The sequence below is a fragment of the Myotis davidii genome, unplaced genomic scaffold (genome assembly GCF_000327345.1).
Source record: "Myotis davidii unplaced genomic scaffold, ASM32734v1 scaffold497, whole genome shotgun sequence".
NCBI classification, from domain to species: Eukaryota; Metazoa; Chordata; class Mammalia; order Chiroptera; family Vespertilionidae; genus Myotis; species Myotis davidii.
The window spans coordinates 2,887,229-2,912,107 of record NW_006288434.1 but is presented as its reverse complement, the minus strand read 5'-3'; the positions used below and the strand labels follow the sequence as shown (position 1 = coordinate 2,912,107).

Here is a 24,879-nt window from a genome sequence, read left to right as displayed (position 1 = left end):
CTCAGACACATCAGGATAAAACCAACAATATGTGAAGGAAAAGAGTAGAGAGGGAAAGGACACCTTGATAAACTGCTTACGCCCTAGGAATAGATTTTATATAGGCATTTAAAGAGTGGAGCTCATAAATTACAGCTATGGATAGGAAATATTAAGGCCCTTATATTGAGAGACTCTCTCTCGCTCTCTCAAAACTGAAGAGTTAGCACATTTCTTTCAGGGAAAGCAGAAACTGCCGTGAGATTTAACTTGACTAACTGGAAGAGGATGTTATTAGTTTAAAAACAGCAGAAAATTAAAACTAGGGAATAGATAAGAATTCATATAAGATAGCCAATCATTTCTATTTCTGTTTCTGGGAGGCTTTACAAAACTAATACATTGCTTGTTACAGGGAAACAAAGTTCCCAAATCCAAAGACTGACTAAAGTGACATAACTCTACCAAGCTATTTAGGTGCTCTTGATGGCAACAAGGACAAATATGGTATTAGCCCTGGTAGGGAATTTAGGGTCCACAAGATTGGCAAAGTCAAATAACATGGAACCAATCACACAGAATTTACCACCTAGGGAATAATCTAAGTGGAAATCAATTACCAGGACGGCTAAGCCAAGAATAGAACCTGGTGACAGCCAGGACTGCTGAACAAACAGAAATATTAGTGAAGAAATACTGGAAGGCAGGGGGAGGGGGGGTGTGCTCATGTAAAGATTAAGGAATGCTAAAAGTACAAGTAACCATTTCCCCCTCTTGAATAAAATTTGGGGCTATACTAGATATGTGATCATTTTTATACATTCCATGAATAGTCTAGTCTAGATTACTGAGCACTAAGGCTGGTTTAGTGGAGACTTCTCTTTCAAGATTAATGGACAGGCTGATTTGGTCATGGATATATTCCAGGTTGGTCTGACTTTAGGATCAACTTTTCACTATGACCAAAGTTGATATTACCTAATCTATGCTTCTAAGTTAATAATAGTAAGATCAAAATCATAGGCTTAATATTCACATATCACAATAAAGCTACTCTATTCCTAGTGCGAGATAATAGTCAAGACACTATACTATTCAGAAATGTTGCAAAGGCTTACTACTAGTCAAAAAGATGACGGAGCAGCCAACATATATAAGCACTAGGGGGGTGGGGGTCTCAAAAATATGCTGGTATTATTTTCTAAGACTAATAATGTCATATTAATAGCTAAGATGTATTTATTTCACTCTGCTTATAGCTTTATTAATACTTCAAATGTTCTGTTATAGAGTAGAAAAACAAAACTGCCTATTATTTCTAACTCTCTATAATTTCTTTAGCCAAAATTAGAATAACCCACCATTTCAAACTTAAAACAAAAGGCTATCTACACAGTATTTTAAATTTTTATATTTTGTTATACAAATTCTGTGAACTTAACTTACAAGATCTTGTCGTTCTGTCATGCTCATCTTCTCTACTATTGACCAGAACCAACGCTTGAATTGTAAGAGCTTCTCGGCATTTTCTCCTAAGAATGAAGAATATAAATTCAATATACTGTATCAGTAGTTATATTTTAGAGTGTTTATTATAAAATATGTATATAATTAAAAATGTTGTATAGCCCGGCCGGCATAGCTCAGTCATTGAGTGTCGACCTATGAACCAGGAGGTCATGATTCAATTCCGGGTCAGGGCATGTGCCTGGGTTGCAGGCTCAATCCCCAGTGTGGGGCATGCAGGAGGCAGCTGATTAATGATTCTCATTATTGATGTTTCTATCTCTCTCCCTCTTCTTTCCTCTCTGAAATCAATAATATACACACACACACACAATGTTATATAGGTCTAATTCCTAATATAGAAAATCAGAACCAATTGCATAATATAACACCTCTATAGTTTCTTAGTCAATAGTAACTCAAGATGACAAGAAAAATGAACCACCAGTCTCAAAATTGATAATCACATGATTTTAATTCCATTTGATAAGTCATGATTATTCCTATGTTCTTAAACCAGTGCTTCTTGAATTTTAATGAGTTTACATCACTTGGGGATCTTTTTAACATGCAGATTCTCATTCACTAGGTCTAGGAGGAAGAGAGTGGGGGAAAAACAAAAATTCTACATTTCTAGAAAGCTTCAGATGCTGCTGCTGATCTGAGGATCATACTTGGAGTATCTTTAGATATATTCTTTCCCCTCCTAGGTTTTTTTACTTGTAAATGAGACAAATTCTTATCTGAGAAATACTGAACACTATATTAAAAAATAGTACAAAACGATTACACGATGTCTTATACATTGCCAAGCATGAAGCAAAACAAGAAAATTTATCCAAATTTAACTGCCTATAATTTGGCTGAAGCTGTTTGCAAAGTATAGGGGGAAAAAGGGAGAAAACTTGGTGCCTTCAATGTATGCAATAATCTTAGACTATAGGTATAATCCTCTCATAATGAATTTCTTGGACCTTCCAGTGTTTTATCGCGTAGTCACAGCTAAAAAGTCTATTCCGAGACTACAGGACTTTGAAAAAGAGTTGCAGCAAATCAAGCACTGAAGGTAAATGTTATTCTAGGAGGGTTATTATCACTACCTCTCTTTATTCTTTCTAGATACTCCAGGTATTTGTGTGCTGCTATATCTTTTGTGTTTAGGTCTAGTTCTACAAAGCAAACATCATGCAGTCAAATTCTTTAATCAGAGTTTGAGAGACATGAATTGGATAAGTTTAATGGAACTGACACATGGATTTTTTTTTTCTTAACTAGTATATAAAAAATCCTTCTCACCCAGTTGCTCACCACAAGGAATTTTTACTTTTTTACAAACCATATATTCTTTAAAATCTAAGAAAATTAAGCAATAAAAAATAACCTAACATCATTCAATCATGTTAAAAAAAATAATATAAAAAAACCTTTTAAGCATCAGTAATACATTTCCAAAGCCCTGTAAATGTATCTAAAAGTTAGAAACTCAGAAAATGCTGACTGACCAAACTATCTATGTATCTTATTCCTTAAATAAACATTTCAAAAATGTCATACCTGATTCATCATTGAAAGAGGTAAAACTGATCAGCATCTGCACATTAACTTCACCACAGCCATTTACCAAAAGCCTAAAATCTTCTGCTGTTAAATCTTCTAATGAGTTTTTTGGAAGCACATCCAGTAGACCTTTCCTCATTGCCTAGAGAATTTCAGAAATCATCTTTTTATTACTATTGGTACTTTTTCACATAGCCTTTATTGTTAAGTCCCAATATTTAATTTTAGCAGCCTCTCTCTAAAAATATTAGTTCTCATTTTAAACCAGAGAGAAAAACATTAGGTTCTGTATTTTTAATTTCTTAATAATAAATTCAAAAGAGAGGCAAAGGGGGAAAATGGCTTCAGGAATGGGCTTCATTTCAAAAGTGAACTAGTATTATATACCAGTCATTAACTAAAGTAATTGTTTAAACCGTATTAATAACAAACAGGGTAGTCACTGAATAAGAATAGCTTCAATTTGTCAAATATGCTATCCTGTCAACATCCTAAGCTAGGTATGATAATGACAAAACAAACTTCTCCAACACAAGCCCAAAATCTAGAAGCTTACTGAGAAATTACCATGTGCCAAGAATTGTTCTAAGTACCTTACATGTATTAATTCGTTCAACCCTATCCTCATCTTGCAGAGGAGGGAACCAAGGCACAAAGAACTTAAGTAGTTAGCTAATGTTACACAGCTACAGGGTGCTGCAGCCATGATCTGAACCCTGACAGTACAACTCCAGAGCCTGCAGTTACTCCCAGTCCAAGCATCAGTCCTAACTCTACATAAACAAACATTTTAGCCCAGAAGGGGAGTTAATGTCGCAAGCTTGATGTCCCTCTTCAGAAGGGCCTGGGTGGCCCTTGGCTGGCACCTAGGAACTTAACTTGGTTTTTCGAATATTCCCTACATTACTAACTGATGTTGGCTGTACTGAATGTCTGGAGCAATGAACCCTGTTGTACAGCTTGCCTAAACTCTTTGAGCAAACAGGGTGATTTACGATGAACAAGAGCTTTTCCCTGGGGGTCTGATTTCCAGTAATCATGGTTGGTTGTACAGTCAGGAATATGCTTACGGGACTGGCCTCCAATTAAAAAACCTTAGGCTGGCTCTTAAGCAGGCTCCCTTAAGCACAAACACTGCACATGTACTGCCGTAACTCACTGTTGGAGGAAAAACTTTGGAAGCCTGCACCTGGATGCCTCCATACTATGCCTGATATATTTTTTCCCCTTTTGCTATAATAAACCATAACTATGAACACAACTGCCTCTGAGTCCTAGGAGTTCAACTAGTAGGTCAGCTAAAGTATGGATGGTCATAGGACCCCAAAACAGTAGTCATTTCAGTCCCATAAACATCCTTTACAAACTTTTGCCCATCAAATTAACTTTCTGATGATTACATGTTTTTTTTCATGTAGTTTCACCCAAAGGAAAGTAATAGGTATGAATTCAGGTGCAATTTACATTGTAAATAAATGCACTTTGGTTTAAAATTTTTGACCATTTATAGACAGGTAAATATACTCTTAGTTTACCACACAGGAATACACAGAGCCTCATTAGATCAAGTAACACTTTTTTAGTAAACACTTACATGTAGTGGCTGTTCTGCAACTACCAACATTCTGTGCTCTGCATATTTCCGCACATATTCATACACATTCTGGGGAGTCACTGGTATATTTACACCATTAGGAATAAGTTCAACCTGTGAAAAATTCAGCAATGCAATTTAAAAGCAATTTTGTCAAAGCAGTAATAAGTTTACAGTTTGTATGGTAAACTGGAACATGGGTCACTTTCCATGATCCAACTCCCACTCCCACCCTGTAGGAAATTTAGTGAAGGACTTCTGTAAGCAGACTGTGAGACCTTGGGAACCTGGCCAACAACTCAGTCTAAATAAGGCCAAAGAGAAACTGCTTCTAGAAGTTAGCCTGAAAAAGGAGACCTATGTACTACTATTTGTAACACTTTAAACAATAAAATAAAATTAAAAAAATATATACCCTAAAAAAAAGTTGTGGTACGTTAACACAATGGAATACTATATATATATACAAAACAAAGAAGTTAGCCTGGATTGTAAACAGCTCATGTTTTGACCTCATGCATATCCCTCCCATGGTGCACGGATTTTCTCTGTCTTCTATATACTGTAAAACCTTGTGCTGGGAAAGTCTGGGTGGTGGCAAACAACAGCCCTGGCTAGCCACCCTGGCAGGAAACTGCGCCAATCAGCTGCTGCCAGGGAGCACTTAAATCCTAATAAACCCATGTCTTCCACAGCCAGTCCTCCAGGCTATTTCTTTGGAATCCACAAACAATAGCTGAGGTTTTCTGGGACCTCAGCACTTTGTATAACACAGTTCATAAAGCAATTTCATACATTTTTTAATCTAAAAACAATTCTATATATGACAAGTATCTAAAGATACAGACAAGTAAGTGACAAACCCCCCGCCTCTTCTGCCTCTCAAATCTCTCCATCTGTTAATCTGTCTTTTCTGCACACCCCCTCACACACACCTTCTCCCTCTCCCTCCCTCTCTGCTCCTGTTTACTAAATTGTTTCTATATAAAACAAGCACAATAGACAAACCAAATGCTCTTTCCAGAATCAGAGAACTACATAACTGCTTTACCTGTCCTCCACCCTCTTCTTTACACAGGTCAATCGCAAATGCCAAATCCATCGCTGAGAAAACAGCATCAGCATCTGAACTCTGGGAAGCGAGGATAAGTTGCCGCAAACTCTCATACATCACAGGATCAAAAAAAGCAAAATCATGCCAGTTGACCTAAGAAAGTAATCATATGAAATTTTTTTTTACACTTTATTCATTAGTAAATTAAAATGTATGATAAAAAATAATTTGGAGATATACTGATAAAGAATAATTTTCCAGTAAATATCTAATAACTGATCTAAAGGGGTAAAAATTTAATCTTTGGTTCTGATAATACATTTTAACTTTTAAAGCAAGTACAACATATTTTTTTGAAACAATTTAAAGCCCATAGTATAATTTTTTAAGTTCCAAAAAAATATATTTGCAAAAACCAGCACTAATTTTTAAACAATGATTATGCTGAGTAAGTGATCCTAAATTAAATATGAATCCTAGTCTTGACAATAATTATAAAATACAGATTATTAATTCCAGATGATAAATCTGATGCTCAAATGAATTCAGTAACTTGCTGAAGATCACGTCATTGGGTTAAACTTGAATCTATTTGGTTCCATGATCTTTTCCATAAACATTATTAAAGGCTAGACATAGCAACTGAATATATGTTGCTGAACTTTTATTCTAGAACATTTTAGGTAGGACACTTTTAAGAATTCAATAGGTTGTTTTATTTTTTTTAAAAAAGAATATGTAATATGATATTGCTGTATTAATAGAAAACAATAGTGGGCTTGTTTAAAAAATATTTTAAAATGATTTATAATGGCTATAATGCATTAAAATTTAGTATCAAATTAATGCCATAAACAATATGCTAGTATATAATTATTTTATAAAAGAAAAATTTTACAATTATAAGAGCAGTTTGGTTCATTAAAACACTTACTTTTCTACCGAGCAACACTTTAATCACATGCCTATTCAATGTGATAGGACATAGTTCATTCTGTAACAGACATAGTCCAAGAATCCTAAAAATAAAACCAGGAAATATTTAAATTTACAAATAATTCTAAAACATGTATAACCCCTCACACATGGAGATACAGTATTTTGAGAAATCTTCTATGGCCCCATTTTAATCAGTATGAATTAGAATATATATACATTTAAAAAACTAATGTATTTTTAAAGTTTAATTAACTGAAAGTTTTTGGAAATTCAAATATAAGATGGGAGGTATTTTACCTGCCAATGTTTCTGAAACAATTCAACCTTGCTTCTGTGTTTTTGCCAGGTCTTGGAGTATAAAATCCTCTTTTTCCAGGTTGGTAAAACAAAGGGGCATTGTCATCACCATCGTCTGTGTCATCTAGATCCATATCTACTACACTTCGACTAGAGCCATGACGCTTTCGGTTTTCCTAGTAAGAGAGTATCAGAGATTAAGTGCCAAAGTTAATTTTAAAAACAAAGCCTATGAACTTAAAATCACTCAAAGTGAAGTCAGGTAGGTAGAGCAACACCAGTCTTTCACTTCTCTATTCATATAAATAAAAGCATTTTAATGAAACTCTGGTAGCTTCTTTCACCTTAATTCCTTAAATATATTTTCCCTGGATCGAGAAGTCTAGAATGATAATTCTTAAAGCACTTTAAGGACGTGTTCCATTCTCGTCCAACATTCCCAGTTTTTGATGAGAAATCCAGTCTTTCAAATCATCATTTCCCTCTATGTAAGGCACTGGTTTTTGGCTGCTTTGTTTTATTTTTTACAAAAGCAGTTTTATTATAATGTGTCTGGACATAGGTTTCTTTTAGTTTATCCTGTTTATAGTTCACTGACCTTCTTGAATCTATAAACCTGCCTTGCATCAAATTTGGGAAGTTTCAGCTATTATTTCTTCAATTATTTTTTCTGTAGCAAGCTCTTTCTCCTCTTTTCTGGGTACTCCAATGACAAGAATGTTTGATCACTCATGATCCCTGAAATAGTTCCATTTGAAATCTGTTTTTTCAACATGGATAATTTCTAGCTCTCTTCAAGTTGACTGGCACTTTTCTCTGTCTTCATTCTGCTACTGAGCTATCCAGTGAAATATTTTCTTTTAGACATTGTACTTTAATTCTAGTATTTTCCTTTCGTTCTCTTATAAAGTTTCTATTTCTCTACTTAGAACCTCTATTTTGTCATTCCTTTACTTCACAGAAAGAACATGAGATGTAGTCTTTGGTAATTCCAACAAGAGGGTCATCTCTAAGTTAACATCTACGGGGAGAATTGGTCAGTCTTTCCTGGTTCTTTGATATTGAGTAATTTTGGAGTGTTTCCCAGATTTTGAATATTAAATTGTGAAAGTTGAGAATGTTGATCTTTTGGCAATCAACCTCGTTAGCTTCAGATTGGAAGTGTCACCTTCTGTGTGCAGTGGTTCCAATACCAATTAAGTTTCCAAAGCTTTTCATTTTACCGGATAGGGCCTGCTCTGCATATTCACCATTTGATGTAGTCTGGGATTTGGGACAGTGATTTATACACTGTAAGTTAGTTCCCAAAGCCTTTGCTCTATCTTCTTCTAGCTAAGATAGAGTAGCAATGATCATACCAACTGTTTTTTCAAGTTTTGCTTTCCTGCTCCAATCTGTTTGCTACTGTTTACTTTTCAGGATCCGCAGGCAGTTCCATTTTGTATTTGTCTAGAGTTTTTAGATGTAAGCAGTGAAAGAGATAAGATTATACTGGGTTTGCTCCATCTTGGCTGACAATGAAGTTCTTTGTAGCTCAAGGATAACACGTATCTGCACTAAAAAGCCTTCCTTATTGCTGTACCACGTACTTTGTCTGCACCTTTTGCCCTCACTGCTTCTTTGAAGAATAAGCTCTAGGCTTCCATATTGCCTCTCCTCTGCTATTAATTCATGGCATCTCTAAATTAAAGCTTAATTCAGGCTGTGATTAAATGGAGGCAGCCAGTGAATGGGGTTATATTGAGCCCTGACTAAACCAATCTCATTACTTGATTGTGTACATGACACCTATCTTTGTTTTCTCTACTATAATCAAGCATTTTACTTATAAAGACATAGTTCCTTCATAAATATGGCTTTTCTCCCCTCCTGTAATTCAAATTACAAGTGCTTATTAATAGCACATATACAAAATATCCCTTACCTGTACCTTTTCTGAGGAGTCTAATAATCCAAGATCCAGGATACTATCAGCTCCATTTTCCCTAAAAACAAACAAAATACCTTTCACATTCCAGGTAAGTGAAATATAGAATTTAGTGTAGAGAAAACATGTGAATTTAAACTTATTTATAATTTATAAATACATTTACGTTTTGAAGTAAATAAAAAGCACTAGATGCTCCAAGTCATGATTCAAAATAATAAACTAAAGGCTATGACAAAATAATGTAGTCTTCATAGGGGTGCTAAAAGTTAAGCTTGGGGAAGCATTATAAAGAACAGAAAAATGTTCAGAAAGCAATCACAATTGGAATCAAATTCTTTAGTGTATTATTCTAGGACACTAATAACTTTATACTCACTCCATAACCCATGTAGGTGAAGAAAGCAGTCAATAGTATGTATTATTTGCATTCTATAGAAAACACTACTAAATTAACAAACCTTACATATATTTACAAAACTTTTTCTCATCAAAAATGTACAATCCTCTCAATATTTTCTATAATGGGCTGAGCTCTATCAATGTGCTGATACCTCCAGAGACAGGAAAGAGGAATAAAGAAACAGCGCATAAAGTCTAGAGGAGAAATGTAGTAATAGCAAAGAAAATAAATTTCTAGCAATAGTTTTTGGCTTGGACCCTTCAAAGTCTGAAATAAGGGAAGTGGCTGTTTAGTTTCAGAGGTTAACCTACCTGGCTTTCCATCTTTAGGACTATATCTAAACTAAGTTCCTCATTCAAAATCATAGGACTAAGAAGAAAAAATAAACTTTCATCTAAAGTAAGTAACATCTCAAAACCTCAAACTGGATATTAGGGTAGTCCCAGAATAGAAGGCACAATATAAGTACAACATATTTTCCTAATGTCACTTGTCACCTTGGAAGAAGAAGGGTAAGTAATTTAACTGTTAGAAATTTAAACATTTTCTACTCAAATAAATTATACAATGGAAAGCAAAAGCTTGCATGGATTAAGATAAATCAGGAGGCCTAAAAGAAATTTCATTCTTATAGCAAGAACTCAGGGACTATACTCCAATTTCTTGAGGTATTTAGTTTCTGCAGTGAGGATGGTATCCTGATGGGAGAATTTGAGATGTGTTTCTTATAATTTCTAAATATCTCGTACATAAGGGATGCTTAAACACTACTTTCTAATAAATGTGAAACTCGGCTCTCTCAATCATGGATTTTAAGCCATTTCTTGAAAAGCCATTTAAAGTCTTATACTTTATAGTATAAATTCTAAGATATGGTGGCATCCACATCCTAATAATAAAGCAGCTGACATGTAAACTGAAATGCCTTCCCAAAGGTTCACATTACCGTCCATGTGCAATAATGAGTTCCATGGCTTCATCCACTCTTGCTCTCAGAGAATCTTCACTTGCTAGAAGGAGAAGCAACTGAGCTGGGGATAATTCCAACAACATGCCAGTGATTTTACTTGCAAAAGCCTGTAAATGATGAATAAATGTTAATTGCCCCTATTCTCTGAAATTTCTTGTCTAAATCAGCAATCTTGCACGCTCCAAAAAGAAAAAGGGAAATAAGAAATTTAGATAACAATTCAAAACTTCTGAACCAATAAGGTATTTTATTAAACTAGAAGCTTAATTATAGAGAACTTTGGTAGGGAATGAATAGTCCACGCACTAGCAGTCTGTTAAAGCTATTTTAATATTTATATAGTAAGCCTTTTTGTAACGCTCTTGATATTCATGAGTTAACATACAAATAATTTCCCCGTTTTTATTTCCTATCAGAATGCAAGAAACATTTCTTTCATTAAATGGTAGGAAAAAAGAGAGGAAGGGAAGAAGTAAAGGAGGAAGAGAGAGAAAAAGATGGCTGATATTTAAGGCTAAGGGTATACTGACAGAAATATAATTGGGTTTCTGTTTTATTATTCTTTTGCTATAACTTGTACATATAGTTATGTACAAAGACAAAAATCACAACCAGTTTGTTTCATATTATGAAAGAAACCTCTGACAGAACATTCAAAATAAAAATCTTGTATTTATCAGCAGTTAAGGTACAATATTTGCAATGTGTTCTAACTACAGATTGATAACAGATAAAAAGTGTACTTTAAAATGTAACAATGTGTGCAAATATGGCACAAATACAGTGCACAGGTAATTCTTTAGCACACAGGAACTTATGAGATAGAATGCCAAGGTAGCATAGGTAGGAAAACTGAACAAACCTCAAGCCATCTACACAGTCTCCCTCCAGCAAGCATGTTCCTTCCTAAGCTTTATTCTTACTACAGTCCTCAACCACATGACTTGCCAGGAGCTGACAATTTTTTAAAATACCAACTTTAATTAAGCGGCAGCCAAATGCACTGTACATACTGGTTGCATTGCTTGTACACGGGGATAAAGTCTTTCTCCAAGCGCCTGACGATGTGCTGGCAGAGGATCAGGATCATCACTAGGATTCCCTTCAGAGGCTGGTCTGAAGGGTCTAGTGTCGATGGAAAGCTGTCTTCTAAAGTCTCTGAAAGAAGAACAACGCTATTATGATTTTATTTCCTTTGTCTGTAAAATGAAAATATCAGCACAACAGGTAATGAGAGTAGATTCACAATTTGATTCTAAGGGAAGAGGACCTTAAAATACCAGAATCAAGAGCCCACCCATGATTCCTGGAGATTGTAGTCAAAAGTAAAATGCCAATCATCCTACCAGGAGAAAAATTGAAAGGTTTAAATAACATAATTGCAACAATTATAATTTTAAAATAAACTTAATAAAGAATGCTATGAAGTTTCAACAATTAAGAACATGAGACGGATAAATAAAAAGCGAATACAATTTCAACTGCCCTGAGTTGTTAAAGCAGAACATTTTAAAAACGGTGAGACTATTTTAGTTATTATATATGTATCCAAATATTAATTTTAATTTTCTAAAAAGTAGTCCATAATTAAGGTTCTTTTATTTACAAACCTGCCTTCAATTCATCAAAAAAGCTAGAATTCAACAAAAGATAAAAAATTATCTCACCTATCCCGATCTCTCCGAGAACCTGCTCGCAAGCCACTACTTCTCCTCATTTCCCTCTCTCTCTCCCTTTCCCGATCCCGCTCTCCTCTATTCCTTAATCTTTGCATCAAACCTGGAAGGAAATATGAAATACACTTTGTTTAGATGAATGTAATTTCAACTACTTCACAGTCAATGTGAGGACATGACCTAGCATAGTAGGACATAACAGCTTTAGAGCATCACTCTCCCTATGGTTTTGAGGGTTGGAGTGATTGTGCAGAATGTATCTAGCATATAATAGGTGTTAGTTCAGTATTTGTTTAATGAATTTTTCCTCCTTTGTCACATCAAAGCTGTGAAATAATATGTAGCAACTGGGCTATGTTAGTTTCACCAGAAATAATGCTGACATTTCTTACAGGATTAGAATCATATTCACACATCTTTCCTATTATTAGTATTTGATTTTATATATTACTAGAGGCCCGGTGCACAAAAATTTGTGTACTCGGGGGGAAAGGGGGCGTTCCTCAGCCTGGCCTGTGCCCTCTCACAGTCTGGGACCCCTCGGGAGATAACGCCCTGCTGGCTTAGGCCTGCTCCCGGGTGGCAGAGGGCAGGCCCAATCCCTAGGTGCAGCCCCTGGTCGGGCTCAGAGCAGGGCCGATTGGGGAGTTGGGGTGCCGCCCCCTGTCATGCACAGAGCAGGGCGGATCGGGAGGTTGCGATGTCACCCTCAGTCACGCTCAGAGCAGGGCCCATCAGGGGGGTTGGGGCTCCGTACCCTGTCATGCACAGGGCAGGGCCCATCAGGGGGTTGAGGAGCTCCCCCCTGTCACTCAGAGAGTAGGGCCGATAGGGGAGTTGGGGCACCGCCCCCTGTCACACACACAGCAGGGCGGATCAGGGGGTTGGGGTGCCGCCACTGTCACACTCAGGGCAGGGCCGATGGGTAGGGTATGGCTCTACCCTGTCACACACAGAGCAGGGCCGATCAGGGGGTTGGGGCGCCGCACTCTGTCACACACAGAGCCGCAGGGTGATCAGAGGTTGGGGAGCTCCCCCGTATCAGGCACAGAGCAGGGCTGATCAGGAGGTTGGGGTGCCTTCCCCTGTCACGAACAAAGCAGGGCGGATAGGGAGGTTGTGACACCGCCCCCTGTCACACACAGAGCCGCAGGGCGATCAGGGGGTTTGGGCGCTGCCCCTGGTCATGCTGATCCCAGTGCCAGGAGGCCTCTCGGCTCCGCTGATCCCGGTGCTGGGAGGCATATTACCCTTTTACTATATAGGATAGAGGCCTGGTGCATGGGTGGGGCTGGCTGGTTTGCCCTGAAGTGTGTCCTGGATCAGGGTGGGGGTCCCCACTGGGGTGCCTGGCCAGTCTGGGTGAGGGGGCTGAGGGCTGTTTTCAGGCTGGCGGGGGACGGAAGCTCCCAACCGCTCCTTTTTTTCTTTTTTTTTTAATTCTGGGCCAGCTTTAGCTCTGAGGCTCCAGCTCTTAGGCCCCCCCTGCTGAAAGTAGGTATCTGGTTTGTTTCGGTTCTATCATCAAGACAATGTATAACTCCAGCTCTGACTCCAGCTCTGAGATCCCAGCTTGCTGAAAGCTGGTTTCTGGGATTTTTTTTAGCTTCTATATTTGTTAAAATGTTTCAAACTGCAGGCTCAGAGGCCTGCAAGGCAGGCGGGGGAACATTGGAGTCCTCAGTCACTGAAGCAAGCAAGCCTCATGTTAGTTTCAAGCTGCCTGGCTGCTGGCCGCCATCTTGGCTGGCAGTTAATTTGCATATCTCCCTGCTTAGCCAATGGGAAGGGTAGCGGTCGTACGCCAATTACCATGTTTCTCTTTTATTAGATAGGATAGGCCATCCAGAACATTAACTATCATTACTTTTAAAACTATAAACATAAGCCTGAGTATGGTTTCCAAAGAATATGCAGAAAGATTATTTTTGAATCATTATGACTCCCCAGGTGTCCTCATTTACATTTGCCAATTTCTTATTGAAAGATTACTAGAGGCCCAATGCACAAATTTCGAGGAAGGGGCTCAGCCCTCGCAGCCCCAGCTTCATCTGGAAGGTCATCCAGCTGTCCAGTCTAATTAGCATATTATACCTTTATTATTATAGATAGAAAGTCAAATGGTAAAACTAATGATGAAAGGCTGAGGTACACTCCCCATCTTTTCATCCTTAATCCTTTCTAGAGCTCATTCAGCCTCTACAGTGGTTTACAAAATCCCAATAAAATGCATCTATAGCCTAGATAAAATATAGGATTTTCTTAGTCACTCCCTCTCCCCCTCAATTATTATATCCTCCCACCTACAAAACTGATAATATTCTGTCCCCTATTCATGAATGACCAATTATCACCTACTCAAGCCTTTTGCAATTTTCACTTAACTTGCTAATTGGAATCTTGAAAATTAGGCAAGAGCTCTAATCCCAAAGTGCTGCTCCTCAAAGGAGGTAAAGACTTTACACCAGAATGTTAACAGAAATCTCACTACCAAAATACAATGAGGTTAGTGATATAAGCCAACCAATTTACATTTGATTGCCAAGCTCCGTATCTTACTGGGAGCCAGTAGCAACTCTATAAAGCATACTTTTAGTAGCACTGCGCTGGGGAACATTATTTTCTTCTCAAGTATCTGAACTAATTAAATATAGAGGCTGAACTTGTATATTTCCATGGATCTTTGTTTTACTTTATGAAATGTACCATGGGTCTTACAACCTCCCACCCCTAAACCTATAACAACTAAAATGAGGAATTTTCATTTTCATTAAGGAAAACATGTGACAAAAGGGCAAACTGCTAAACTATCGATTAGAAGAGTGTAAACAAGATTAAGTCATTAATCTAGAATGAAAGTATATAAAAATGTAAATGTACATTAAAGTTCTCTCACTATAAATACATATAACCATGATTATCATTGTTTTAATCAAACAAGAAAAGATTTTTATGATGTTTGCTATCTGTCGAGTACTTACTTGTATGAGTGCCTTTGTTGGCATTTTGGATACAATCTAGATTTGGCAATTTTTCATTTGACAAAAACGCCTGTGCAATGGCTGTATAAAAACTTCGTGCTACACCACTGCCCTCTCCTGGCTCGTCCTTAAATGTGACTTTTACTCTGTGTACAGCCATTGGTGTAGTAGCACATCTTCGCCCAAAGTGATTGTTCAGCTGCCTCATGGTCTGCTGAATAAGAAGGTCTCGATCCCGATCCACCTATTAAAACATCGAAGATAATAAATTCAGTGTTGGAAACCATCCTGAAAATTTTCTATGTAACATCTGAACATCTAATTTTAGCTTTTTCTTGATAATTTAAATCAGCAGTCGCCAGCCAACCAGTGGTCCGTGAGGTCCGAAAGGTTGGTGACCACTGATTTAAGTAACTAACAAAAGTAATTTAGGTTCTCAGAGACTTATACATTCCAAATAAACAACATTCAAAAGTATACAAGAATGTCTTGTATTAAATCAGATAATGGAATTTAACTCAATTCTAACACTTTCTTAAAAGGTCTACTAGAAACAGCAATTCATTCAATTTTGGAATGCACCAGAACAAACTGCAAGTGGATCTACAGTGTGAAAATTTTTTAAAAATAGCAAATACTAAAAGAAAATATGGAACACCACACATAAAGTTAAAGGAAATGATAAGTAGGGAAAATTTTCATACCTTCTAATACAAAGATACATATTCATGAGTAGTGTGCATTATCACTTAAAGATAATATGATTCTAAAACACAAACCAACTTAAACAGAAAAAAAAAAATGGGCAAGATACATCAACAAAGAATTCACAAAAAAAGAAATATCCGTATATATATGAAATGACGTTTAACCTTGCTCGTAAAAGAAAGGCAAATTAAAACTATACTGTAATGCCACTTTTTAATCTGTCAGATTGGTAAAGTCTAAAAATTTGACAAAATGCTGGCAAAGCTATTCTCGTATTGATGTTCAAAGTGTAAAAATATACAACCATTATGCAGAGGTGTTTGCCAATACCTGGCAAAATTATGTATGCACATGCCCTTTGACCCGTAACTAGGTTCAATGTCTAGGAATCTCTCAACCTAGGTAAAATAGAGGACACACTAGGTAAAATATAGGACACACTAGACCACAAGAAAAACACAGGAGGCTACTCATCACACTAGTTACTGTAACAGCAAAAAGACTGTAAACAAACCAAAATGCCTATCAATAGGAGACTGACTGAAAAACAACAACAACAAAAAAACCCAGATACGATTATAAAATGTCTTAGCAATACACTAGGACTAAACAGCTGTAATAGGAAGCAGAATATCTCTACATGCAGTTAAGGCTTTATCTCTAGGATATATGCTTTACTGGTAAAATAAATATGGAGTAAAATGTATATCATAGTGGGGATGGGAAGGGGGAGAGAGAGAAAGGTAATGAATACACATGCATGATTATAAATTTTTAAAGTGAGGAGGGAAATAAACTTTAATTTAAAACTTGAAGGGCAGGGGACATGTAAAAGAGACAAAAATAGGAATAGAAACTAGATTTCTCTGAATACATACATCTTCTTTGTAGAGTTGACCTTGCAACATTGTAGATATTTTACATTCATTATGAAAAATAAAAAAATAAAAGGAGAAAGCAACCCCTAAAAGCTGAAAGCAAAATAAAACAAAAGGCCCTAATTATATGGAGATGATAGCAAAGCCACACAAAGATAAATTATTTCAAGTAACTTTAAAACAAAGTAATTTGACTGTCCATCTCCCAACTGGATATGCTCTAAGGACAAAAAAAAACAACCCTGCAAATAAATCTTAAGCTATTTTCAATAATCATTTTGTGGTAGTGTTGACATTGTGATTTTCAGACTGATACATGTATGCTGTAGAATAAAAGCAAATGAGTGAAGTTATCAGTTTTGTTGGGAATTTGGATATTCAGTTTGGAAGAAAGGCAATCAAGACTAAGCGGTGAAAATCAAAAAACAACTGTGTGATCCCTAATCTTAAATTTGATTGCGATTATCAGGATGAACTCATGATGTAATTTTCTTCTTATTCTTTTGTTTGCTTTGTTTGTTAAAAAGCATTTCTTATGCCGAAACCGGTTTGGCTCAGTGGATAGAGCGTCGGCCTGCGGACTGGGGTTCCCGGGTTCGATTCCGGTCAAGGGCATGTACCTGGGTTGCGGGCACATCCCCAGTGGGAGATGTGCAGGAGGCAGCTGATCGATGTTTCTCTCTCATCGATGTTTCTGACTATCTCTCTCCCTTCCTCTCTGTAAAAAATCAATAAATTAAAAAAAAAAAAAGCATTTCCTAGCTCTCTCCACTAAAAAGGCCTAGAATCAATGACTGCCCTAGGAGGCTACGAGAAACCTTAAGAGCCCAGATTATAATCTCAAAATACAATTTCCTACCAAAAGAAACAAGGACTTCTTGAAGAAATGGCTGACTTAAGTAAGGTCTTTGATGGGATATATACACAAGATGAGACATACCAAAAAAGAAGGAAGTTATCAAAGATTATTCATGTCAAAAGGACTCAAGAGCCAAAAAGGAATCAGACTCCCATTAATCAGAGACAATTTGAGCATCAACTGGAATAATATCCCCAATGAAATGAAGCCCATCAGAAACATTTAAATCCATGTGTTCTTAATGATACTTTAAAAGAGAGAGAGAGAAACTGAAACAAAAAAATCACTGATCATCATTAGAGGATGCTAGGTAGCAGACAGCCCCTCTTCTAAATGTGGTAACTACCATTTATTTTCTTTAAATTTTGAATTATACAATATATATCCCTAAGCAAGATTAATTTTTGTTTTTAAACTTAATATAAATGGCATACTATATGTTTAGTATAAGAAATTCTAAATACCTTTACCTCTAGTGATAAATCTCTTGACTGCTGATTTCTCAGTTTTTCCATTTCTCTACGGAATTTTGATTCTTTTACCTCAAAACCACCCAATTCGGTTAGGATCTTAAAAAAAATGCATGACAGAATTATTCTCTGAAATACGTTTTTAGAGACAAAATAGAATTTAAAGTGCTCAAAATACATACTGATCCAGGTTCTGCTCCAACATCTTCCATGAATACCCTGCCGAACAGTTCTAATGAAAGGCGCCAACGTCCTAGCAGCATATCATGGGAAATAACCATTCCCATGAAGCTACACTGTGGCCTGTAAGAAATTTAAGGGGAGAGGGGGGAAGTAATTTAGCCAACTCTAAAAGTTTCCTGACTTTTGGCCAATGATGTAATTTACTTAGTCTTTTAATATTCTGAGGCTTTAAGTATTTTGAACCATTCTTCTCTAATGGAGAACTTTCTACAGCTCCTCCTTCCTCACAGAACGTCTCATTTTTACTCAATTGTTCCTGCTGTCTTTTAAGTCAGTCTACCTCCTATTTTCAACTTTCATTTTACCTCTTCTCCTTCAAGTACAATGTCTATCCCCATTAGGTGATTCCCATACACCTCTCTAGTTCACACTTCCACAATGGACCAGAATTTCCACTATGTTAGATATAACCACTCCAATGATACTCAGCTCAACATGGTAAACTGCATATGGCCTCTTTGCTACAGTGACATTGCCTCCAGACCTCTTTCAGTAGTAACATGTACTCCCTTACTGCACCAACAGGATTTCTAATTTTTCTTCCCAAAGTTCCTCCAGAGTGATCAAGGCAAGGCCTTCACGAGCTTCTCCTTCCTTTCCATGATTTCCTTTCCACCCCCCAAAGGCACAGGCAATAATCTACTTCAGCCTCTTTTTTTTTTAAACCAATAGCCAGAGCTAATAACAGCTTTCTTATTTATCTCCCTACCTCTATTCTTCTATCAATCCACCTGCTTCTACACATTCTAACCACCTCAGCTCAAGCCATACTGTCTCTAGGAAACTTGGGCCACCCTAGTCCATGATTCTTCCTTGCCTTTTATGGTTGTTAGGCCATGTATGTAAAGTACATATAGTTTCCTAAACTAGTTTAATTCCTCCTAAGCAAAAATATTATCTGACATTATGTAAGCAAAAAACACAGAGCATAATAATCTACAAATCATTTGGTGATTAGCCATATTGAGCAACAGTGTATACTGGCAAATTTTTATTGGGAAAGCAAAGAACCTATCTCTTGCAAGAGAATGACCTACTGTGGACCTGGCAAAGAACGTCAAGTAAGTGTGAGAACCACAAATCTAGAAACCTTTCTAGTTATTCACATGCCCCCCCACCCCCTTAATTGAGCTGCTGGAAATAAGTCTATAATTGGTTATTTGACATGGAGATATACATATATATGATATATACTTTAACTCAGTACTAAACATTAAAAACCAGTCTTAGAATTTCCTCAAAGTGAGAAAATAATGCCAACCAAAATAATAATGACAACACAGTCACAAAAAGACAACAATCCATAAAACTAAAATTTAGTATTTAGTATCTGCTTATAACCTATGAAAACACAAAAATATAAAATAACATTTAATTATACTATTTGTCAAAGAATAAAATTGTAAAATTCCTAAATAAAAAATTCTTACAATTATATCATAGCCATAAAAGTAATACAACAGAAAAACTATCTTCACTTAGCAAATACCTGAAAGAGGTAAGAGGTGGCCCTTCACTTTCAGTCAGTCCTATTTCTGCCAGTAAACTGCTTTTCAGCTGTGCAGCAAGATCATGAGCAGATGGCCCTGGTTTAGCACTCTCGGCTTCTTCTGGCACCACGTTCTGTTCTTCCCCTTCCTTTTTTTGTCGATTTTGCATGTTCATTACATTTTTCAAGTTGGCAGCATAAGACATTTTAGTTGGAAGAACCTATGAATTTTTACATTTAAAAGTTACATACTAAAAAAACTAACTAGATTTTGTCTTCAACTTACTACTTCTCCATAGCAATCACATGCAAGTGATGGAATTCCTTTCTGGCACTTCACCTACAAAGACGCAGCTATTTCTTGTCTGTCTGATTCCCCTCACTGACCACCAAGTCCAGTGCATCTACCACAGCAGCCTCCAAGAACTTTTAAAAGTATTTCTGTAATATCTGTGGTTATTAAGTCTCTTATGCATCTTCAGGTTTGTTTTTTTTGTCATTTAGATAATAAAAAATTATATTCAACTAAATTTCTTTGATGATGGCTCTTAAAAATGTAATTACTTTTTTCATTGGAGATACAGTACAGAATTTTAGGCTCTGAAATCAGCCTTTTATCTAAAATCTAGATCTTTCACTTAACCAGCTGTATAACAATACACATTACCACATGAAATATATGTAATCTCTCCAATTTATTACCCATAAAATCAAGATAACAATGTTTTCTACCCAACATGGCTATAAGAATTGAGACAGTGCTTAGGAGATAGAATTATTGAACAAATTATTAATATTACCTTATTTATTCACATTCTAAATTCAAAAAGAAAAATTTCAAGCTAATTATTATTATACATCCTCATATAAAGTATGTATTCATATATGTACATATAAATTTAAATTTTCAGGAACATTATAACAATAAACTGTAATATAGGAAGAGCACATAATGAAACTCCTGCTTTATTGATGAAGTAATCTGACATAGCACAATTAGTCTCAAAGCTGGCTAATAAAATAGTTGGAATTCCTTTTGTTGACATAAAACAGGAATTTCTGATACTTAAATTACTTGAGGAAATACAATATTCTGAATTAATGCAGTTCCAAAAATAAAAAAATGCTTATTTACAAATACTGTATTGCAAAGATTTTTACTATCTTACCTCAAGGCAGTTTCTATCCACTGTAACCTCCATTAAGCATTTCCCACTATTGGCAGATGAAGAATAAAGACCCTGACTTGGTCGGCCAAAAAGATCCTCCTTTCTAGCATTTGGCTGCAATTTTAGCAGAAATATTCTAGTTACATTGTACATTTGAAAAAAAATAGTCAATTAAAAAGAAACCTGAATACCAGTTAATTTAAATCACCTGCAACAAATGTGGTTGATCAGCCAAGGGGATGGCTTCAGCCAGAGGCACTTCAAATGGATTTGGGGGTATACACCCAAGGAATGTCATGGAATCTGAGCGTCGGAAAAATGGATGATTTTGGCCAGTTTCTGCAGGAAGAGAGTCATCATCCTTATCATTCAAAGTAGCACCTAAACATAAAGAAATGAAATGTGTGGTTTTTAGAAAAAATTATTTAATCATTAGGGAAGGGTAAAAGAATCTTAATCTGCTCAGTCCAAATTACCTCTATAAATTGTAATGGCACTCAAAAATAATAGTCCATAATTTTTATAATATTTTTAAATAATTTAAATTTTTAGCAGCTCAAAATGATAATAATGGTAAATTTTATGTTATGTGTATTTTAAATAACAAGAACTTGCCAAAAAATAATTAGCAGCAACAAATATTGCTCCATTTTATATTAGATGGAAGTTTCCCATAACCTTCTCTTTATCTCTCTATAGATTCAGACCCGAATACAGGTAGATTCCTGAGCATATTCATGACCCGGCTCACATGAATCCAAAAAGAGGAAATGGTCAGGAGCTGAAATTTGAGCATCTGCTTACTTGTAAGTTCTGTTTCCTCTATAAGAAGACAGAGAAATTCTCTGGGCACTCATGAATCCCGATAGGAAGTCAGCATACCAACTCCCTTTAATAGAATTAAACTTTGAGAGGGGCTTACTGTGTGCTGTGAAAACAATAGGAAGCAATGGCTGGGTACTCAAAACTACCAGTTAGCTCAGTTGTCTTTCCCTGGGTTGTGTGAAAGTGCTAGCTGATAATAAGGGTCAAGTGGACTAACTGACCCCATTTAAAAAACTTTTTAAATTCCACTTGAGTAGCTGAAAACGACAAACTGCAGAAAATTCCTTGAGTTTGGAATACTTTTTAATTACAGATTTTGATATTCGATATTTCTCATCTTCTCGACTAAATCTATTTTGCATCAATATTAACGAAGGTTCTGCTAAGACTTTAATGCAAGTGTGTACTCGTAAGTACACACTTATGAGTAAAAATAAAACTAAGAAATGTACAGAGGAGATGCAAAGATTATGCAGGAAAAATACTGATTATTGAAAAGTTCATAACGTTTCTTTAATCATTCTTATTTATGAAGCAAATAATGCAAGGTTTTATAAGGAAAAATGGACAGAAAAGGCAAGAAATGGAACATAGAGAAGAATAGAGAAATCCCCACCCAGACAGAAAATAATGAAGTTAAAAAGCTTGAAGGGGAACTACTGAGGCAGCCATTTCTTGCAGTAGATTAGCAGATTTTCTGTGCACTAACTTTGATTGGTGTCATCATCATTTTCATGTTCTGAATCTTCATTATCAATACCCAGTTCCAAGAGTTCTCGCGTCCTTTAAAAAGACAAATGAGTTGTTTTACATGAAATTTTTGTGTAATATGAACAGAAGCAAAGATGATGGGAATTATAAGCAAAAAACAATGAAAAGGGTTAAGTATCTAAACAACTTCAAACATTTTGATAAAGTTTCAGACTCTAGGAATGATAGACTGACCAGCCATGTGTGTCACAATTACAAAATAGATTTAAATACAAGTAAAAAGCTAATCAGACCAAGAAACAGTGAGTATTTATACAAACTCTAATATATGATCAACCAGACCAAACTATCTCGAATATAAAGTTTAACTGGATTCTTAGGTTTCCTGTTTTAAGTGAGAAGCGCAGGGGTGGGCAAACTTTTTGACTCGAGGGTCACAATGGGTTCTTAAACTGGACCGGAGGGCCGGAACAAAAGCATAGATGGAGTGTTTGTGTGAACTAATATAAATTCAAAGTAAACATCATTACATAAAAGGGTACAGTCTTTTTTTTTTTTAGTTTTATTCATTTCAAACGGGCCAGGCCGTAGTTTGCCCATGGCTGCTTTAGCTACAGTGAAAGGTTGGGTATACTCAAGTCCACTTTCCCACATGAGATATTCCTGCACTATTTCTCTTTTGCAAAGCTGTTCTCCTTACTCCAAGTATTGGACAATATACTAATGAAGACCACACTGAGCAAGTAAGTATTTCTTAAACCAACCTCAGGGCAAGTATGAATACCTTTTGCGTTCCAGTTGAGGTGTGTCCAATGTTGTCTGCTGATTCATTGCTTTAATCCAATATATAAGGGCTTGAAAAACATATGCTACATGCTTCAGTGAGCAAACATCCAAAACTGGAAGGACATCCGAATGCTCATCATTATGAGACCGCATTAGAGAAAGAGCATAATTTAGGAAGTCCCCTCGAGCTGACATCATTCCTTGACGAGCACTAAGCAATGTGGCACGGCTATAGGAATAAAAAGAAATGAAAATGTTTACAAAAAGAACACAAACATGAAATTTACCACCATCATAAATATGCAAAATTAGGAACTGAAACTATCCTATAAAAGGGTAATATGCAAATAGACTGAACGGCAGAACAACTGAACAGCCAATCAAAGTGTAATATGCTAATGATATGCTAACACTGCTCAACTGCTCGCTATGATGTGCACTGACCACCAGGGGGCAGATGCTCTGACCAGTAGGTTAGCTTGCTGCTGGGGACTGGACACGCCGTGGAGCCCTTCGGTGATCCCTCCCCGGTCCTACAGCAGGAAAGCTGATGCCACCAGAATCTTGTCTCTAGTCCAGATCTCTCTGCCAAGAATAATGGACATTTCCATCAAATTCTCTCACAGTTCTTAAGTTCAAAAGCAAGTATTTTCATTACACTCCTCTATGTTTTTCTTTATATTTTCCTATTAGTTATTCATAATCAAATTCTGAATATCTCAAAGTAAATTCTGCCTCCTTTTGCTCTCTCAACAAGGCCCGAACCTGTTTATGATTTCAAAGCTTCTCTCTTCTCCCTTCCTGACTTTTACCTGCCACTTCAGTTTAGAAACTATCACACTCCAACCACAGTCTGATCAAATTTCCTAAGCAGTCTCCTAGACCTTGCTTTCCCCCTTTTATGATCCACCCATAGAAGCAAAGTTGTTTAGCCTGAGCCAAAGCCAGAACCAAATCCTAGGACTCTGACTTGAGGTATAGGCACTTTCACTATATAGCACTGCCACTGCTCTAGTGGTGATCAATGTTTGACCTAATTCCTAGCCCTGAAAAAGGTTATTTTATAACTGAATAGAAAGAACATAACAAATCCACAAAGAAGTATTCTTTAATTATGATTCAGCAGGCTGGAGAAGGTAGAAAAAGAAATGTAATTTGACGAACCAAAGAGCAGCTATGGTAATTACAGAATTTCCCCCTCCTGAGTACAAAGTACATTCATATTCAATCATGTTCAATGAATTTATGCCTTTTCCATGAATATATGCCTTTCAAAGGAAACGGGAATGCAGAGCTTGGGGATTAAGATAAGGAATTTAGGGATTAAGACAAGGACATAGCCAGGAGTGGGGAATGTCTGGCTCCAGGGCCATATAAAGCCTGCAAAACCATTTGGTCTGGCCTTGCAAAGGCATTAGGGGTGAGTTTGTTAAATGTTTGACCAAATATAGCAGGCTAGTTTTTAAGTTGATAATTTTGTATGGCTCAAGAATGATGTTATAAATACCCAAATGGCCCTTGACAAAAAAACAGTTCCCCACCTCTGATGTAAACCAACTACTTCAAAAATGATGATGTATCCTATATAATAAAGGGGTAATATGCAAACTGACCACCACACCCTCACACAAGATGGCTGCCCCCATGTGGTCACAAGATGGCCTGCAGGGGATGGCAGTTGTGAGCGACCAGGCCAGCAGGGGAGGGCAGTTGGGGGATGGAGGGGAGACCAGGCCTGCAGGGGAAGGCAGTTGGAGGTGACTGGGCCTGCAAGGGAGGGTAGTTAGGGGCGACAAGGCTGGCAGGGGAGGGCAGTTGGGGGCGATTGGGCTGGCAGAGGAGCAGTTAGGGATTGATC

The 24,879-nt window shown here is 36.7% G+C and overlaps 1 protein-coding gene across 1 annotated transcript in view; it reads right to left on the bottom strand.

Moving 5' to 3' along the window:
* Positions 1–24,879, bottom strand: part of UBR5 (ubiquitin protein ligase E3 component n-recognin 5) — a 119,870-nt gene that overhangs the window by 1,766 nt on the left and 93,225 nt on the right. The window contains exons 40-57 of the mRNA XM_015561701.1: positions 23,020–23,250; positions 22,234–22,307; positions 20,908–21,080; positions 20,700–20,813; positions 19,531–19,751; positions 17,981–18,101; positions 17,799–17,897; positions 14,884–15,127; positions 11,894–12,005; positions 11,240–11,384; positions 10,203–10,333; positions 8,851–8,911; positions 6,927–7,102; positions 6,625–6,709; positions 5,688–5,843; positions 4,637–4,750; positions 3,040–3,184; positions 1,426–1,511 (exon numbers count right to left, since the gene is read on the bottom strand). Coding sequence (XP_015417187.1) covers positions 1,426–1,511; positions 3,040–3,184; positions 4,637–4,750; positions 5,688–5,843; positions 6,625–6,709; positions 6,927–7,102; positions 8,851–8,911; positions 10,203–10,333; positions 11,240–11,384; positions 11,894–12,005; positions 14,884–15,127; positions 17,799–17,897; positions 17,981–18,101; positions 19,531–19,751; positions 20,700–20,813; positions 20,908–21,080; positions 22,234–22,307; positions 23,020–23,250 — 2,488 coding nt within the window. The remainder of the gene's footprint in view (positions 1–1,425; positions 1,512–3,039; positions 3,185–4,636; positions 4,751–5,687; positions 5,844–6,624; positions 6,710–6,926; positions 7,103–8,850; positions 8,912–10,202; positions 10,334–11,239; positions 11,385–11,893; positions 12,006–14,883; positions 15,128–17,798; positions 17,898–17,980; positions 18,102–19,530; positions 19,752–20,699; positions 20,814–20,907; positions 21,081–22,233; positions 22,308–23,019; positions 23,251–24,879) is intronic.